Source organism: Silurus meridionalis, chromosome 6, assembly GCF_014805685.1.
Source record: "Silurus meridionalis isolate SWU-2019-XX chromosome 6, ASM1480568v1, whole genome shotgun sequence".
In the NCBI taxonomy this organism is placed as follows: Eukaryota; Metazoa; Chordata; class Actinopteri; order Siluriformes; family Siluridae; genus Silurus; species Silurus meridionalis.
In genome coordinates, this window is record NC_060889.1 from 14,700,781 (window position 1) to 14,721,747 (window position 20,967).

A 20,967-nucleotide genomic window follows, 5' to 3' on the forward strand; every position below is an offset into this window, starting at 1 on the left:
GTCGAGAGGGTACTGTTGTTCACTAATGAGAATGTGGTTGTGTATAGGATGCAAGGCATGCAGCTGAAGAAGAGATCTACACCAACCTGAATCTAAAGATCGATCAGTTCCTGCAGCTGGCAGATTATGACTGGATGGCAGCTCAAGGGGGCGGTCAGGCCAGTGACTACCTGAGTGACCTTATTGCCTTCCTCTGCAGCACCTTTGCTGTGTTCACACATCTGCCTGTGAGTAACACACACACACACACACACACACACACACACACGCACACACAACCACGCACACGCACATTTACAATCAGTAGAGGAGTTACTTTCATACTTTTTAAGTAAAAAAAGAATTGCACACACATACAAAATGCAGCACAGCTTATCTGTCATGCTTTAGACAGACTTATTCTGGCCATGCTATTACATGCATCTGTAAAATCCTTTGTTATTTTACATTCACATGTTCACACATCTGACCAATCTTGGAATGTAAAGTTGTTAGAAAAGTGACTTAATGACTTTCATGTTCCAAGAAGCTCTTGTCTATCGAGCCTGTTGCTTTAAAGAGGATTATGAGCACACTGCACTTGAACTTGGAGTTGAGGTTAAGTGAGATCAGTGCAGTAAGAGGATTGGGAGCCATCGTGAAGGGCCTCCAAGTTCCCCTCCCAGCTTCCATTGAGCTAAAGAGAGCTGATGGCATGACCTAGATGTAGCTCATGTTGGAGAACTTCATGCCCTTGGTAGAGCCGGGCCTTGACCTGTGACCTAAAGCGAATTTACGCTACACAAAAGCTTTCCTTAACATTCCCTTCCATGGGCCTTTGCTAAACATCCTTCCCTTGATGGATTAGCAGAGCTAAGAGTCCCAGTGCCAGAACTGGCCCCCAGGGTTACACAGTGGCCTCTGTCCCCTGACAGCAGCCCCCCCTTTTCCCCCTCCTGTAATCTCCTAAATCTAACAATGCCCTCTGACCCAGCATTGGCTGAGGTGTATGTGCCCCTTTTCACAATAATGACAACCTGCACATTTTTGGGTGGGTTTCAGCTTAAGGGGCAGCATTTGTCAGTGGCTTCTTATTTTCTGTATACATTTAGTATTAGTGTTTTTTTATTCTTTTGTCTTTGCATCTGAATCCTCTTCTTAGAACTTTTTAATTCTGCTCTAGCTCGACCATTCCGTATTCATGAAAACACTGCCATGCGTGTGTGCAAGTTAGCACTTAGATGTGGATTTCATGTCAGCCGAGGTGTGTCCATAATTCATGCTCTCAGAGCTGATGGCTGTCTGCCTTTTTTTCACAGAAAAAGCATTGGTGCTGCTTCTAGAATTGCTGCTTAACATAATCTTTCATTTAAATTATCTGCACATTTGTTGAAGATTAAAAAAAAAAAAAAATATATATATATATATATATATATATATATATATATATATATATATATATATATATATATATATATATATATAATATTTTTAAATGACTGCCATATAAACAGGGTCTTTTGTTCTAAAGTTAAATATTTCCCTAAAAATGTAACAGAAAAAAACATTAATTTATTTTTTTTGTGTTAATATAGATTTATTTTTTTTTTGTTCTGTGTATAGATATTTTTTTTTGGTGTTGCAAGATAAAATAATTTATTTATATAATTTTTTGCAATTTATTGTTCTTGAAAAAGGTCTACTTAGCTCATTAACCTGCTCCAGAACCAGCACCAACATCTGGGTAGTGGAAAACTGGTATCTGAAGCCACAGCTTCATCAGTCATCTAACCACCCTTGTCCTTGCCCACCCTCACACCCAGCAAGTGACACCGTAAGAAATATCTGACTTTCTGTGAAAGAACTGGAAAACATAATCAGTCTTATGCATATTGCCTAAATCACAGGTCATCCCCACGGCACAGTCATAAATATGACCTATGACCTATAAACAGACCCTTTCCTCCTCCTTTCTCTCTTCTTTAGGGCAATCCCATAGAGCACGCCAGACTTCCGGTGAGTATGGCTGCCGTGTGTGCTGAAATGCTGGCATAACCTTAACCATGAGTCATGATTGCAGTGTAGCACTACCGCATGTTGTTCTTCAGATGGTTCGTTTTGTTTCAGTGACTTATTGAATGTTGTAATGAAAGTGGTTGGATTTATTTTGGGGGGCCCTTAATAGGCTGCTTTTGGGACTGAACCTAGAGTGCACCGTTTGTCAGGCGTTATTAACCTTGGCCTTTAGAGGCATTTGGTCATGGCACTGAGACCCATTTTGAATTAAAGCACTTGCTGACGTTCACTCAAGCATTCCTGCGACTTGGGTTTTAGAGCAATTCTTACCACCACCACCACTACCCGCCCCAGAAACATTTTTGAATGTGCTTCAGCGAATTAGAATAATATTCTGACCCGGACACTGTAGATACGTTTCTTCTTTTTCATAAAAATTAAGACTGAAATTTTCAAAAACTTTTCCTCTTGTATATTTGTTAACTAAGTACTTTGTGGTTCTTTGTGATGTCCACTCAGGGAGTTTTTCATTGTCACTATTACCTCTGGTTTGCTTATAAGTGATATAAATCCATACACTTCTGTATAAAAGATTACAACAGAGAAAGATCGATTTGAAATTGAACAAAATCACAAAGCTCATTGAGCCTAAAGACCCGCACTCTTAGCACAACTGTTCAAAACCTTTATTGTATTATACCACGCAGTATTTTTATTGGCTTGATGGTTCACGTTCAACCAAAGGACGAAGGATATTTAATTTTAAAATCCTGCAAGCACAAGCCTTATATACTTTCAAGGATGGAATCATTAAGGGAAGAAGAAAACAAAGGTGAGTGGCATAAAGGAATAGTCTTTATAAGAGATTTTTTACATTTTTGCCACAACTAAAAGAAATGTTCCAAAATGACACGTCTGGACAAGGGGACAAAAAATTTAGACAAATTATCCTCTATGAGGTAAAAAAAAAAAAAAAAAAAAGAGAGAGAGAGAGAGAAAAAAAAAGACAAACGCACACTCAGTGCAGTTGAAAGCTCTCTGCCCCAGTGCCTGTATGGCCTCAAGCCTGACTGTTTCACAAACAGTCTAGAATACCTCCTGAGTCAGAGCAGCTTGGATTAAATCTCTCTGCTTTGGCAGGATGTCCTGAGACGTGCATTACGCACGAGTGAAGTTCTACTCCGCTGCGGTGTTCTGCTTCTGTATCCCATGATGCCCCGAGTGCACACTACAGAATTTCTGTAGAACATGTGGTGTGTGCGCTTCTCTGGTGAAAATACCCTCAGCATTGGAGTCTGTGTTCTAATGGCAAGTAATGGGGCAATCTTTTTTTTTTTTTTTTAGTTTTTCCTTGTGGTTACAGAACAGTGAGCAACTCGTAAAACACTATTATTTCAGTTATTTAAAAATAGATGCTTTTTTTAATGTCTCGATGCGGGTGTGTACAAATATACACTGAGATTCAGATATACAAATGAATATGTCCACATGTGCATACACAGGAGGGCACATTAAAGGTCGGTAAAGGTCAGTTTGGGTTACATTGGTGATAATGTCAGTGTGTGTATGTGTAATGTGGGGGACCACCAGAGCAGTGTGAGTTTTCACAGAAAGAAAAAGTCTTGGAACACTGTTGGAACTTTATGCACAATGGGGAGTGTAATGAGTTCTGGGACAGAATGAATTCATGTGTCCGTTTCCTTTTTTCTAAATGGTGATTGGTCAAAGGCAGTAACATCTAAAATATGAATGTGTTAAAGTTTGTTTGCCGTGTAGTGTTTTGCCTCGTGGGTTTGTGAATTAATTAGCATCAGTGGTGATGCAAATAAACAGTTCCGGCATGTAGCCTTGGCAGATCTTATCTATCTATATATCCATATTTTTGGCACAGTGTTCTATTTCATTATAATTATATAATATCTTTCTTTTTTCAAATTCAGTGCTGTTGTTTTATGTCCTTTATTTCTTCAGTATGCTACACTATACTGTACTCCACTGATATGTTCTGTGCCGTTTATTTTCACAGCCATTTGCTGCAAAGTGCTTTTTAATGAGTGCATTGATGAGTCCTTCTTCAATGAAGCACTCTGGCTACCACTTGCTCTCCCTCTCCTTCATTCTCTTTGTCTGTCAATGTCCCAAACTAATTGTTAACATGCCTCTGCCCTGAACTGTAAAACAAGTGTGCTACTGTGTGTGGGGAGTGCCTTCCTAAGTCTGACCCTGGGTGAAACATAACCCAAGAGGGGTCCATGCGTGCGTGCACACACACACACACACACACACACACACACACACACACACACACACACACACACACACACACACACACACAAAAACAGGAATTGGTCCTGTGTCTACCTCGAACATTTGAGGTCTCAGATATGCAGTGACCCACTTCACTGAAACAGACTGAGTAGTAGCTGTATAAGCACTGCATGTGTGTGTGAACATCTAATTAGTCCTGCATGTGTGTGGGCATGGAGGAAGTGTGGTAGAACGTAATCATGTAGTTCAGGAACACCGGATTCTGCTCAGCAGTCATTTGAATTGTCATTTCAAGTATAGCTTTGTGACTCAGAGCTATCCAGACTGTTGGTTAAGCATATCGTAAAGAAGGGTCCAGAAATTGAGATCAGTCCTTATATTCTTTTTATTAAGTTTTTCTAAAGATATCAGAAACTTAAGAAAAAAAATTGGAGCAATAAAGCATTAGAATCTGTAAAGTTTCTACTTTTATTTGCTTACACTCATATTAACCACAAAATTCTGTGCTTTTGTAAAATAAACGCTCTGTCATCTCTCTTCACAGACATAAATAAAACAACCTGAATCTTAGTGAATATTTGCCTCATTGACATAATAAATATATGTATAGAAAGCTTAAAATGTCCAGTTTTAAATAAACCAATTCATCAAAAACATATATTCTCTATTATGTTATCCGTATAAAAGTTACAGTTTCTCCAGTATCAACTCATTTACCATCCGTATAGAAACAGAGCACCATAATTACTTAAAAACATTTACAAGAATATTTTGACTTCATGCTTTATGTTGTGTCTGGTTTCACTAATATTAAACATACATTTGAATAAAGCATCAATATCTGTCCATGGCCATGTTGATTAGTGAATTAAACTTAGTGTTTATTTAAGGTACATTTAGAACAGATAAAAGTGTGTGATTCTTACAGCTTCTCCTATTAGATGTCGCCACAGGGGTCATCAGCCTCCATACCCCCCTGTCCTCTACATCTGCCTCTTTCAACCCAACTACCTGCATGTCTTCCCTCACCACATTCATAAACCTCCTCCTTGGCCTTCCTCTTTTCCTCCTTCCTGGTGGCTCCATCCTCAGCATTCTCCTATCAATATAACTCATGTCCCCCCTCTGCACATGTAAAAACCATCTCAATCTCACCTCCCTCACCGTGTCACCAAAACTGTCCTACATGCGCTGTCCCACTAATAAACTCATTTCTAATCCTGTCCATCCTCGTCACTCCCAATGAAAACCTCAGCATCTTCAGCTCTGCTACCTCCAGCTCCACCTCCTGTCTTTCACTCAATGCCACTGTCTCTAATCCATACATCATCACAGGTCTCACCACAGTCCTATAAACTTTCCCTTTCATTCTTGCTGATACCCTACTATCACAAATCACTCCTGCCACTCTTCTCCACCCACTCCACCCTGCCTGCACTCTTTTCTTCACTTCTCTAACACACTCTCTATTACTTTGCACTGTTGACCCCCAGGTACCTAAACTCCTCCACCTTCTCCAGCTCTTCTCCCTGCAACTGCACCACTCCACTGCCATCCCTCTCATTCATACGCATGTACTCTGTCTTACTCCTACTGACTTTCATTCCTCTTGTTTCCAGTGCGTTATTTGTGATTAAATATTTTTATTGATTGACAGCCCTAATATTATGTGATGTACAGTTGCCAGCGTGCCACTAAAACCTTTAGTAGTAATGACTCCCAAACCTATTTACTTTAACTTGAGTAAAAAAAGTATAGTCAGTACTTTAACTTTTACCAGAGTATTTAAAAATGTTTTAAAACACACTTTTGCCACCTTTGATTTAAAACTCTTCAGTTTGGTTTTAGCTGTTTTGTGTCTTATGCGTTTGTTTTTTTTGTTTTTTTACATATATGACTATATCTACTGTAAAATGTCCTTATTGGTAGCAAACTATCATGAACTTTCCTCTGCGTCACACTAATCGTTGTCTGCATGCCTCTATAATGTAGCTATCCAAGGCAAATGTAAGTGTAGTCCAAATAAACAAATCAGATTTGGTCGCTTGTTCTTTCTAATCAGAAGTAAATAGATTTGCTTTAGGAACACAATTGTTAACTCCTGCTCCACATTACAACTAGTCACGCTAAACCCATACACACTGTCACACTAATTGTGCTGACTTGCTTTTTTTTCCCCCCTCTCATCATCTTCATTGTTTAACCCACACCTCTTCAAAACTTGATGGGCATGATGTTTCCAGATTAGGCTTCCATTATTAGTCTCTCTCATGCAAAATCTGTACACAAATGTTAACCATGCCAAATCAACAAAAGACTTTTGCTCCAATCAGACCGGATGAGCTGCACTTGTGAGTGATTGTAATAGCCTCAGCAGGAGACAGGTAATCGTGGGGTTTTTATTTCACAATGAGGAAAAGAAACAACAAACACCCACTCTTCCTTTGGCTCGCATGATTTATTATAGCTATTAAGAATGCAGAGACAAGCGGCTTGGAAAACAAGCGTGTTTATTTTTTAATCATCGTAGTGCCGCACAGGCACCCTAATCATCTGTAATCTCCTAGTTAGGCCTGAAAGTGCTTTAACCTGATTAAAGGCTGACTGGGTTACACCACATCATGACTGAGTGTGTCTGTAAAAGAGGTATGTAACCAACGGAGGATCAGTGGGGTGTTTGATTAATTGTGCGTTTGACTACAACAGTTTTACTTGTAAACAAATCAAATGGAGAGTTGAAAAGGTTGCCGAATGTAACTTTGGGCACTTAACATCGGTCAGCTGGATTTACTCGCATCTACACGAAAAAACCTCAGTCCGAAGCTGTTTTTTTTTTTTTACTTTTTTTTTAAGCTGTCATCTCTTCTGGTCTTTAGTTTCACTGGAATCTTTGCTTTCCTGTTTTGTTGGATTTGGTTGGTCAAATAAACATGTGTAATCTTTTGTTGTAAAGTTTATGTGAGTGTTAAATCATAATTCTGGTTATGTTCACAAATATAATCAACTTCTCATGGATGGAAGAGCAGGATTAAAATGTTCTTCCTGTCAGCGTGTTTGTACATACGCACATGTGCAGTCCTTTTGCTGAAACACATGCACGCCAGTTTGAGACTGGTGTTTAAAGAAGTGGTTTGTAATTTCTCAGTTCTGCTGTCTGTTAGAACTGCAGCAATAATACACCAAACCCTGCTCTGTCCATTGAAGCTGTTTACGTCTTTATCCTTTTATTGAAAAGTGGCAGAACTGAGCAGTTTTGTTCTGGCTGATGCTGGAGCTCATTTAAGGCCAGGAGCAAAAAGACTGAAATAAAGAAAAGCTTACTGTGTCTGTTAAAAGTAGTGCATTACAAATATGTTTTTACGCTTATTTAAAAAAAAAAAAAATACTTTTATTCAAAAACAACACTGAAACTAAAAACACTAAGCTGTATAAAGTTGTGATTTAATTTAGTACCAGGTACAATTGGGGGGAAAAAAAGGATCAGAAATGACTAAGTCAAAGTGTGCATGGGTTGGGCAGAGGTGCTCCATGACAGCAAGAGGCTAATTAGCTGCTAGTGGAACCAGATACTGTTATAGTATAGAATATAGAATTATCTGGCTAAAACAATCTGTTAATGTTAATAAGTACCTTAAAGAACACTTACTGTAAATTTACTTTGTGTTTGCATTGCCTTTTTATGAGCGTGCACATCTTTCATGTCCCTTAAAAGCTCCTGTTTATCAGACAAACTCCTCTGTCTCCTCAGCACAGCTTTACGCTTTCCCGATTTCCCATTAGTCCCACTGCTGAACTAATCAGCTGGCCACCCAAGTCATTAATTGGTTAAAGTCAGTGCTTGTAATTTTAGCACTAGGCATTAGGTAGGGGAAATGCAGGATAGGATTTTGGATGGCGACTGAAACACTTTTTAACAGAAAACCGCATTTCACCCCCCGAACAAACAGCTGAACGCATTTATCTAACTGCTGTTTTCTGAATACACTTTCTTACCATCACTCATGTTTTGTCATGTATCTCTTTTTGACAGGAGAGATTGATGATATTCGCTCCACCCAATGAGCAGGGCTGTTTGCTCTTTTGGCCTCATTTATCTCTATTTCATTATCCGATTTCATTTGATTATTATTTGTTTTTGTTTTTTACAATGAACTGTAAATTTGGTCCAGTTTATACAAAAGTTATGTTGCAAAAAAAAATCAATCTCATTATAAAATAACTGCACTTAAACTCTTATGTCAGGCTAAACGCCATACTTACTCAGTAGAGTCTCAGTAGAGTTCTTATTTAAAACTTTAAAAGCATGTCTGAATTTAGCAACGACCATCTCAGGATGGGAAAATTGAAAAAATTATTAATAAATTAAGCAGTTCTATTTTCTTTTCTGCTCTGTGTCTCCACTGTCTCATTCTGGTTTTGTCTTCTATGTAGATTTAAAGTTGGAATTATTTCTATGTGCTTTGCCAGTCTTTAGTATAGTCGTGTTTTGGTTTTCATTTTTTACCCTGTTAGTCAGAAATCCCACAGATTCCAGGTTCTCCACTCTTGTGTTTTCTGTTAGCTTTGGTATCAAATTAAATGCCTTGGATCCATCCTGAAAATATCGGATTCCTTTAGAAAAGAATTGGACAGCGGACGAGGGCATATTTGAGGTTTTTATGTGTCTTTGGAAGAGAGAGAGGCACACAAATGGTTTACTGTATTTGACATTAGGTATTTTGCAAAAGAAACCCTTTTTTTTTTTTTTTTGGTCCAAAAGTTCTACTTTGCGAACATTTCTGTGTTTTGTATGTGTTGGTGTATTTTAGGATTATATATTCAACTAAGATCATTTTTTGCACTATTGTATTCAGTGTGTGTGTGTGTGTGTGTGTGTGTGTGTGTGTGCGTGCATGAGTGTGACTATTCTGCATTAGTCTTCTAGCAGATGTTGTGTGATGTTCTCCAATTGGGTGAGAAATAGAAATTGAGAAAGCAAAGCTTGTGGTTGTTCCTGCCAACTGTTTGGTCTTTTGTGTTTTCGTGTGTTCCAAGTCATGATAGTGTCTTCCTGGCACTAAACTTTTCTTGTTTTTGTGTCTCTGTGTGTAGGGCAAGGTTGCTCAGACAGCATGTATGTCTGCGTGTAAACATCTGTCCACCTCCTTGCTGCAGCTGCTGCTTGAGGCTGATGTCAGACAGGTATCTATGGGAGCACTGCAGCAGTTCAACGTTGACGTCAAAGAGTGTGAAAGTGAGTATGGCCTTTGTGTCTTTATACTGTATATCAGGCAGGCTTGCCTTTTGGTAGAGACTGATCCCACACTCCCCAAAGGCAAATTAGGGTAAATTGAGAAGAAAAAAAATGCATTTTTGGCTCAGGAGAGATTTGTGTAGCTTGGCCCATCTTTTCTAGCAGCTTTCTTTGTGACCACAGCTGAAACCGCTTCTGAGTGTCTGACCCAGGCTTGTTAATGGATTTCCCATGATCCTTGCCTTGTGCATGCCATCACCCAGAGATCACAGGCAGAGAGACAAAATGACCTTCCTCTATGAGACTGCCACATCAACTACCGTGGTTGAACCATCTGTAGACATTTTAGTTTTTTTTGTTTTCCCACCAGACAGATAAGTACTGTCTCAATGTCAGTCACATTTTAAAATCCCTATACAATTTGCAATACTGTTGCTTTCATTTCACAGAGCCACAAATTTGGGTTATAATCTAATGCCACTTGAGTGAAAAGCATCTTAACCTCAACTTTCAGTTTCTGTCTGTGCTGATGAGCAAATGTGAGATAGGCTGGGTGGAGGTAATGGAGGGTTTGAGGAAATAAGGCGGAACTAGGCACAAAAATAACCACTATAACGCAACCACACGAATAGTCACTGGACGAGTCTGGAGGAATCTCTCATCCCTGACATTTCTCTGTGAAGGCTGTCAAGAGGGGTGTGAGAAAAGAAGTGACAAATGGGTTGCTTGGGCTTTTGAGAGTAGCAGGAATTTTAAAGGCTGCAGTAATCTTGTAGTAGTGTGATGTTAAGGTCTTGTCACAAAGCTTGTAGTAATCCCCTAGGGGTGATGTGTCTCTGAATCAGAAGAGTTCAGGATAGTTAACCGTCACAGTTTTGGTCTAATTTAATATTAAGTTCAGTAACTTTGCTGTGAAAAGATTAGTTCCTGACATTCTGTTCTGGCCGTAGTTTACTTCTTTGTCCATCAAGCGTAAAGTAAACCGGGGTATAGAGGAAGTGATCCAACAATGTATATAATGTACTGTTGCTAGAATCCTCAAGAGGACATTTTACATTTACGTTTATTGCATTTGGCCAGACGCCCTTTTCTAGAGCGACTTACAACTGAGCAGGGGAGGGTTAAGGGTCTTGCTCAAGGGCCCAGCAGTGGCAGCTCAGTGGTGGTAGGATTTGAACTTATTTTTCTCATGTGCCCTTGAGGAAGCCCTTATATTTCTACATAATGTTTGTAATGTGGCATTATACATCATATCAACTTTAAACTTTAAAGACTTGTTTGTTTGTTTGTTTTTTTGTCTTGTAATTGTATTTCTGATTTGATGTAGCCTGACATGCATTACATTTACTTTGGTGCCATTTGCCCACAGTTCCTTATGTATAGTGCAGGGGTCAGAAATAAAGATGGCAGGCATGTAATCCGCGTGAGAGGGGAAAAAAGCCTTCAGCGTTGTGAGGAGAAAGGGTTTTCTCCCAGGCTCAGCTTGTTTTGTCTCTGTGTGTCAAACGTTTCGTTTTCTAGAATGGCGAAGCTGCTTGTTTACGGGTTTCCCGCCAAAGCCAGAGAACGCTCTGGTGGCCTCGCATCCAACCCCCTGAAACCTTTCGACAATCCTCCTTGCCTTTTTTCACAAGGTTTTGTCCCCCACCTTTGCCCTGTGCTGCGCCACATGTTCAGAAGAACAGCCTCAAGAGTTTCAAGCTATGGAGGTAAAGGCAGACCCCTTGTCACTCATACTACACCCCATGCTCTGACTTGTCAGATCAACACTGAGGGAGAATTAATGAGAGTTTGATGATTAGGGTTTTTTATGGACAGCACAAAGCCAGTGGCAGACCCAGAGACATGACTCTGTGGCAGGGGCTGTGCCTAACCACCCAGCATTCACCCCCCATCAACACCCGCCGAACCACCAAAGCCCCCCTCCAATCCACCTCCCCTGCCCCCACTGAACCTCCTCCTGTCCTCCCCTTGTCCTGGCTGTCATCCGTCTGCCAATCTCCCACTCCATGGCAAATTCCCTGCTCTCTTTATGCTTCTCTCTTTCCCACAGGGTTTGCCAGGGCCGGCCCGGTGCCTGGCTTCCAGGGGGACACTCTGCTGCTCGCCTTCATCGACTTGAGACAAGTAGGTCTTTGTTTTGTTTTGTTTTTTTTCACCCCTTTTTCTTTTCTTTCATTCTTCCTTCCCCCTTTCTTCTGTTTTCTCCTGTTTACCCCTAAGCATCCACTCCTTTCACTTATTCTCTTTTCCTATCCAGCAGATCCAACCCCCTAAACCTCTACCTCAGTCCGGGTTTTGTTTGAAGGTTTCTTTCCTTAAATTGCCCTCAATTTGGGTCTAGTTTTTTTTTTCTTCCTGTATTCATATTTTCGATTCTAAGGCTTTTGACACATACAGTACTTTTCATCTGTAATATTTTTAGCAGTTTTTTCCTGCATTCATATCTGCAATTTAAAGGCTTTTGACACATACAGTACTTTTCATCTGTCCTATTTGTAGCAGAAGTCCATATCAGTCTTTTGCTTAATTTAAGGTGTGTATCGCTAAGCCAGCTTTTCACAAGGTCACCTTATTCCAGTTGCCTCTGAAATGCATATCTGACCATCTCTATAATATAAGAACCAAGTATTTCACAGTGATAAAATGATCTCTCATCCAATAGCAGGCTGTGATGGAGTCCTTCTATGCATTATTTATACTCAATCTTTGACTTTACTATTGAAGTTTTTACAAGTTGTTGCACGGAAGTAGAAGAGTGTATAGTCTGTGCATGTGTTTTGGTGGTGGGTGGCAAATTAAGGGGTCTAGAGGGGATGGGAAAGAATAACACTGGGGGTATGAGGTTCCATATTCGGGACCCCCTCCCTTGCAGCCAAAGTAGCCAACCTGAGTAAATGTCAGTGGCTGAGAGGGGATGACGGATGGGCTAGATGCTCATGGAGTGGTGGATGAATGAGCTGACAGACAGTGACGGATAGCTCTTTCTTCCACTAAAACAATCCCGTTTTGTCCTGCCTGCCATCATGATGCAGTGCCACTTGTTTTCCATTTAGTTTTTTCTCCTAAAACCATGACTTCACCATGAACGAACGTGAGCGGTTTTGCTTTGTTCCCCAAGTGGAACAAAATTGTATACAGAGGAAAAGCATGTAAGGTGGAATGTCTATATTTTATTATAAACGCATGGTTGGATTTTGTTCACCTCTAATGAGTCAGCAATCTCAATGGGCCACTAGTTATTAGTGTTCTGTTCATAATTTCAAAGTGAGGTGGAGCTTGATAATACACCCCTTCGGTTCCACCCGTTCCCTCTTTCCTTTATGTAGCTGTTGCAGAGATCAGGGGTGTCAGAACCAGTGCGTTGACCCAGGCATCCCCCAGTGTGGCTGGCAATGAATACGCCCGATAAATCAACCTGAAGGGCCCGTTTGTGTACCAGACTCCCGGGTCCTGGGATGGGGCTGTGGGTCAATCTTTCTGGAGACAGACAACAGAAAGGTCCGGAAGCTCTGGGAGGGGTTTGGTGAGAATCTTGAGCTTTGCTTTATACTTCGATCTGAAGAGAAACAAATATGAAAAGAGAGTAACGTATCCAGACTTCAGGAGACATTGAAGCATAAGTAGGACAAATGAAGTAACATTGACATGTTAACTTGGGTCTGAAGATGAAAGATGGAAAGTAGGTAGAACAAAGATGAGAAAAGCTCTTCAAATAGTCATTTTATGTACATTCTTGCATTGATCTACATTTTCATTAGGACTTAATGTTGTAAGGGCAAAATCATTCAGAATAGGGGAGGACAGTCGTTTTCTTCAGTTGTCTCATATCCTTCCTAGCATTCTTGGACGACTTCATTTTGTCTGCAGAAGTGATGTACAAATAAACAGCTGTGACTGCTATAAAGAGAGTAGGTCTTTTCCGACAGACAGAGTGAGAAAGCAGGAGTGGGCAGTGTAAACAGTGCCGCTGGCTGCGGCTCAGTACTGTGAAGCTATATTTAGTGGCCGAGACTTTTGTGGTGGTGGGAACCCTTGGCCGGCCTTGGTGTGTGGGAGGCCTGCTGGACTGTGTGGCATGGCAGCACACATCACCACCCCTACCCCCAGGCATCGTGCACACCCTTGGTCCGAGCCTATCATAACTTTGCCCTCAATCTTCTGCCTGCCCAAATTCCTCCCGAGACAGTAGAGTAGAGTGTTCATTCGGCTTCTGATGTTCCTGGAGACTTTTTTTTTTTTTTTTTATAAATATACTGTACGAACATTTGGTTTGGGTGACTTATCACAAAATGGTTTTGACTTGGTAAATGTGACTGTATAATAGGAGATGTGTTGGCTAGACCTGTCTAGAGCCAATGAACTTTTTCAGACCCTTTTCATATACATTTGCAGCTGCTGGAGGCCCTCAGAAATGCTGTGTATTGGATTTACTGTGCTTTGGCAGGTACATCCTAGTCAGACTAATAATATCTTTGGCGAACTATTCTGTAGTATAGGCTTGAGGGAGGGAAAATGGCCAAGCCAAAGTGGCTTTTTTTTTGAGTGTACCTCAGGATCTTCTCCTCCTCACCTCATGTGCCACTTTTACAGGAAGATGGGGGGTTGGAAATTCATTTTTTTCATACCCAGAGTGTCGGAGCCAATAGGCTGCTGTGCATTTTTGTGGCTTGTCCGCAGGCATTATCCTCAAATTCTTGGAATGTGTTTTAAATGTCAAATGGAAAATGCTTTTCTCTTCTTACTGGTTCTGCTTAGGACTTCTCAGGTTTTACAAGAATACCAATATTTTTAGCTTAATTTAATGCTATTACTGGTGTCAATTTTGGTTAAATTGTGACTTCAGCCAGATTCTTTGTATTATTTTATACACAGATTCTGTTATAACTAAATCAATTTTTCTGTTATTAATCCAGAAATTATATGTAATCATTAACCACCTTTCTGTCTGTTCTCCTTAAACACTGCATTATTATTAATCACCAGCTGTGATTTAGCTATGATCAGTCAGATATAAATGATGTAATATTCAAAATTACCACTTGGCAGTAATTTTCAGAGTCATGTGTGAGTTTCTTGACCTGGTTTTAATGGAGATTTTTTGCTTAAAAGTAATTAGATTTTTGAAGATGGGCATATTAGTGTATCATAACGGCATAATGCAGTCTATTTGATATGCTTTAATGTCGTAAGTAACATTCTTATAATGGTGCAGCTTTGGAGGCAACAGTCACTAGTCTGATTGAAGTATAATACATTTTAAAGTCCATGAGGTGGGTTAGGTGGGGTCTTGGACAGTACAGCTCCCATTGCAGACAGATCTGATCAGGACCCTCTATTGTCCCCTTGGAAGAATTCACACACTCTTCCATAAAAGTGGTGAGTGGGCAATCTTTCTTTTACTTTAATGCAGGGGAACAAGTGTTCAGATGAAAAGTTTATAGGACAAATGGAATGTGAATTAGAACTAAAAATGACAAAATTGACCTCTCTTTATATTGTGGTTTTATCCCCTTTCTTTCTTCATAATTTATGGTTTAAATACAAGTGTTTGACCAGAATTGAACTTTATTAAAAGAAAATTAAATCATAGTCAAAGTGAGTTCTGGGAATTCTTACAACAAAAATTGTATAAACAAGGTTTTGCCTTTTTGCAAGTTCAACACTGTGGGAGTTTCCCAGTAGCGCAAATACAGTGCCAGTCTGCTTGGACCAAGCATAGCTCTGTGCATGTTTGTCGCTTGTAGTCATGACCTAACCCACGTCTCTCCCACCCACACATTTTCACTTCTCCTACATCAGTATTTATCTAACATGTTAATGAGTTGGAATAACTGACTCTTGTATTGTTTGTGAAATATATATTTTCACATTCAGACTTTACAGGTGACAGAAAGCTCTACTAACAAATCTTTATCATATATCTTAGAAATGACACATTTTACATGTGTCATGTAACTGGAAAAAGTGATATTTATTTTGTGTCTCTGTGCTCAGTAAATAAGCAGCATGAAAATAATTTCCCCTGTTTATAGTAGTACAAGTCTTCCTGAACTTAAGGAGCTGGATGGAAGGAGAAGCAGAGGATGACTACCTCTCTGGCAGTGATGTAAGCGGAATGGCCCGGACTTTGGGTTGAGCATGTGTTTGTGTTTCTAATAGAATAGGAGTCACAAGTAGGTCAAACACAGCTTGTGTTGAACCCAGAACCTATAGGGTTCAGTAGCTCAGGTCAGACAGACCGGAGGAACGTGAAGGAGTGCATTTCAGGAATAATGCAGGATGAGACCATCTGGCCTATGCGACTGTATTCTTTTAATACTGAAAACCTGCACTCCCTGTATATCTCTTCAGGGGGGGATATCTCTTCATCTCTAAGGGGGTGCCTTTAAGGGGAAGTTTTAGATCAGAGGTTACGGCTCTGGGTTGCTGATCATAAGGTCAGGGATTCAAGCCCTGGTATCGCCAAGCTGCTACTCTTGGGCCCTTGAGCATGTCCCTTAACCCTCTGTGCTCCAGGGGCAGTTTATCATAGCTGACCCCAGTTTCTTAACATTTATGGGATATCCACAGAAATAATTTAACTGTGATGTACGGTACATATGACGGGTAAAAAAAAAAAAGAATTTTTAAGAATCATTCGTAAAGTGTAAGGATAAGACGAGGTTAGACCTATGTGGTCCTCCAGAGTTCATGTTTTCTAGTAAAAAAATAAAGTTGAGACATAATCAAAGAATTAGAGCTGAAAGTCTAAAGGAAAAGTGGAGTTAGAAAAGGAAGTGGGGCAATTCCAGTCCTCTTGCCATCTCTCCACAGACAGCTAAACAGGCCACTGACAGGTGTCACAGTGTAATTGTTCCGTCTTGCTTCCTCTCAGTGGTCAGAGTGTGTCATGCTTAACTCTGTTGCCCCTGCTCATTCTCAATGGCCTGCCAGTGTGTGGCAGTGAAAGGCCTGTTTAAGGTCCTGTCACAGGTCTCCAGGGGTCAGACTGATGAGCTGCCCTGCTTGTATGGAGTCGCTGAGGGAGCAAAGATTCTGCCGTGCAGGGGGTTGACATCTCTCTTTGCATCAGAGTACTCTTCACCCCCATGAGGATGACACGCTGTGTGTGTTCTTGTGGTGAAGATGGATGCTGAAGTCTCAACTGATTCTTTTTGGTTTGGCTCACTCTAGAGTACTGAACAGTGTCCTTTCTCTTTCTCTCTCTCTACCATGCAGTGAAGACATCGTGACACACCAGGCCAATGAATTCCTCCAAAATGTCTCTTTCAGCAGAACATCTCTTTCAAAACAGCCACATATCAGGAGTGGATAGTTGGGGATGGTGTGCTTTTGTATGAAGATGACAGAATGATTGGTCGTGATCCCAGGCCTGGGTTCGAGTTTCCATGAAGACGCACACTAAAGCTCATAATTAATTTCAGATGATGTCTCTGCAATGTATATTGACAGGCTTTGCAGATATTGTCTTTTCCAGTTGACCCATATCACTTGACAGGCAATTATCCTTCTTTAACGAAGTAATGTCATGTTTAACCCCTATTATTTGTTATTTGAATCTTAGCCGGTTTAGACTTTAATTGCTTATACATCGACCAGGCATAACATTATGACCACTGATCAGGTATAACATTATAACCACCTGCCTAATATTGTGTTGGTCCCCCTTTTGCTGCCAAAACAGTCCTGACCTGTTGAGCATAACAGCATTAAATGTGTATAGTAACACCCAGTTACTTATTTAAGGTGAATTAGACTGAAACCTCTATTAAACTGAAACCTCTATTAGACTGAAACCTCACAGTGCATAGAAGTCTAAACAATTTTTTTTTTTTTTTTTTTTTTTGTAAAAAACCTCAATGGGGCATTGAGCACTTAGATGAGTTTTAATAACAAGCTACCACAGTATAAAGAACAAGAGACTTGCAGCTTTCAATCTCACAGCCATGATCTCCAAAGTAACAGCATGTAACATACACAAGCTAAATGTGACATTTATTATTCAATAATATTAAAATGATATTACATAATGTTTTATCAAAATTACCTTCCTATCGAGCGTCTCTTGTTAAGTGACCGCTTAACCCTTATGAAATCAATCAGAATACTTTATTGATCCCCTAAGGAAATTGTTTCAATTGTAAATGTAGAGATGATGAAATGAATTGATTACTAACTACACTAGTTTGCACTCTGGAGAGCAGCACTGAGAGGACAGCAGAAAAGAAAGGAAAAGGATGGTGGGCAAAAGAGGGAGGAGGCAGCGAAAGAGAAAGACAAGTGTGTGAAGTGTGGGGCTGTGAACTCATCCTGCCCCCAGTGCACGCTGGCTGACCTTCCTGTACTTAACTGCCAGAACCAGACCAGGTGTAATCACTTTCTCCAGCCTTCTTCCTGTCTTTCCGTCTTGGAGTGAAGACGGAGAGAGAATATGTGAGGGAGAAGGGGAGGGCCAGTCAAGTGGCCTCCGGCCGACCCTGCTTGCGTTTCCCTGGAGCCAATGGACGATAAGCCTGACGTGCTATCTGTCTGTCTCGCTTTTTCTTATTCTTTCCCTTCCATTTCTCTCCTTCTTTCTGTGAAAATTGGCAGTGTTGGGAGAGAGTTGTATGCTAAAGCCGTAAAAGCTTTGTGCGCAATACATAAACACATAGCACACATACAAGAAGACCGAGTGCTGACCCTCAAGTAACCTTGGCACCTGTCCAGCAAGGGAGTCTCTCAGGAACTAGTGTCTGAGCTCTTCTATCTTTAATACTCCAGCTCACCCTCAGCTTAGCTCAGCACGTGGAGCCGTGTCCTGACAGAACAGCCTGGGTTGCTGGGGGACAGAAATCGATACAGTTTTTCCATTGTCTTGCTTACTCGTATTACTCTCAGGCTGCTGCACTTTATCTTCACTCATACACTTATTTTGTGCTGAATATAAATGTTTATACCAAATTTTCTCAATGATTTTAGGCTTTCTCCTTTGCCATTTCCTTGCCTTTTTTGCCATTTATTTCCTCGTCTCCTTCTGAAAATATTCTCTCTGACAGTTGATGGAAAAAATAGTTTTTGTTTCCTTAGGACCTCAATTTCAACCCTCATTGCCTCTTACTGGAAAGCCTGATGTGCGATAGGTCAATCGCTAATGCTAGTTTTATTACCACTCAGACCTGTAAATAGGTTTTTGGTGAGTTCCAGTGGAAGAACAAGCGCTGGCATGACTTTTCAATCTTAAATGGCAAACTCTCACTCACACACACAATTTTTTTCTGGAATCTTTTATGTTCATGGTATATCTGTGTGCAGAGATGAAGTAATGAAGTACAAATACTTTGTTACTGTATTAAAGAAGATATTTCTGGTATCAGTACATAAATTGTTTCGGACACTAATTTTTTTTACACAAATATCTGTACTTTCTACTTCTTACATTTTCAAATCAGGCTCGTTACTTTAGCTTTAATCTATTCGGTGACATGATCAATATCTTTTCTTCTTACTGGGTGCTGTTTTCTGCCCATCAACCTATTTCTTGTTATTGCGCAACTTTCTCAACCCACCACTGGTGTATCATTTCTGGCTCTCGCACACCACAGATGTAGGCTAGTTTATGTAGTTAACAACAAACAAGGCAGAAGGCAACAAGAAGTCTGGGGTTAATGTGGATGAGACAGAGGGAGTCAGTGATGTAAACATTACTGAGAACAGAGACATTCCTGATTATTATCATCTTTTCTCTGATAGTGTTCTATATGGTGGTTGTTCAGCCTGGATACATTCATTATGTAACAAAATTTTAAATTCTTTTGTATTAATATATTAATAGGATGTGAGGTTCAGTTACCAGCATGACATTTAAACAGGTACTAATAATGGCTACTTTTTTACTTAAGCACATGTCAGAGCCCAAACTTCATTTTAACTTGAGTGAAAAAGAAAGTCAGTATTTCAACTTTTACCAGAGTCTTTAACATGAGTATCTGTACTTCTAGTTAAGTGAAGGATGTGTGGACTTTTGCCACCTCTGACTGTGAGTATGTGGACTTTGAGTAGCCTTTCTCTGACCCTCATTACAAGGGTTGTCCATGTTGTATAGTCACACGAAAAGGTTCAACTTATCTGATTATACTTCTATCAAAGTGTTTTTCTAAAGCAGTCTTATCTTAGATAAATTACTTGTATTATTTGCTTTTGTGCATGCACACAATCTCTAAGTTTCTGAGATGTAAAAGCAGCTTTATACCATTCCAGTAAGTTATTAAAGGATGCAATTTGAAAGTAAATAAATGGCAATACAGACATTTATTTATTTATTTATTTATTTATTTATTTATTTATTTTTATACATTTTTGCTTTACGATGTCAACATTTTCACAATTTTGCCAGACTGGTTTGGAATTCTCGGACCTTGTCACATTATTGAAAAATGCGCTTCTGTGCTTTTATAAAAACGAGCATTACAAGTCTTGTGTTAACCCTAACCCAAGCATCTCCCTGGCATTTTTTTGGACAAGGTCTGACCGAGAGACCTTCCTATGTATTGTCTTTAGTTTTCTGTACTACTCGTAGTTTAGCTGTTTGTGAGCACCACACAGCTCTGACCGTTCCAGCGCACTCTTGGCCTGGTGATAACTCTGCTTTGTCTGAATGAACAGGAAGGTGAGAAGGAGGCCACGTCTTCCCCCAGTTAATTCATACTCTGCTTTGTCAAACACTTATTAATTGTTGACAGCGCAAAACATACCTAGAAAAACAGGAGCGGTGCAGTTTTCCTCGTGTTTTACAGGTCAGGTGGTCCTAAATGGCCTGTTTGTTAAGCGCAAAGCGAAATAACTTCTACATGTCAACTGACCAGGTGCTGCGATTTGCTGATGCATGTGTTTCTTTACTTCTCATTTATTTCATTGCACTCTTTTATGTAGGTTTAAACTGGATGTCTTTTTCATTTTATTGCATTTGACTTTAGTTTGAATTTAGTCATTTTGCATGATATTGCACTACTATGATATCAGGAGAGGTTGGCTCAAGTTATATAATATACCAGACCTACCAACCATTTGTCTTGGTAGGTCTCTACTGTTTTGGCTTCTTTTCTTTTCGATACTAGCCAGTCATTTATTCTTGAAAAAAATGAGCGAATCGACATATGCATATTGAATGATTTGCTCAGGTGATTTGGAAGCTCTGCCCCTTTCCACTCTCACAAATCTTGTTTAGAGTTCATTAATATGAAATGATGTTTTGTTTTGTTTTCTTGTTCGCTTTCCTTGTACGTGCCCCACTACACAGCATCAGCAAGTTCTTAACAGATCAAGAGAAACGCGAATCAGTATGCAGCACTTATGCTTGTTCTGTAGCGCACATGCACGTGGAGGGAGTCATATTTTGCCCTGGTGATAACTCTGCCTTGTCTGAATAGGCAGGAAGGTGAGAGGGAGGCCATGTCTTCCTCAGGCTAATTCATGCTCTTTCTGTCAAA

At 40.1% G+C, this 20,967-nt stretch overlaps 1 protein-coding gene across 1 annotated transcript in view; it reads left to right on the forward strand.

The window, feature by feature from the left end:
- exoc6b (exocyst complex component 6B) overlaps positions 1–20,967 on the forward strand; it is a 98,060-nt gene that overhangs the window by 64,528 nt on the left and 12,565 nt on the right. Inside the window, 3 exon segments of the mRNA XM_046850785.1 lie at positions 48–227; positions 9,355–9,496; positions 11,550–11,623. Coding sequence (XP_046706741.1) covers positions 48–227; positions 9,355–9,496; positions 11,550–11,623 — 396 coding nt within the window.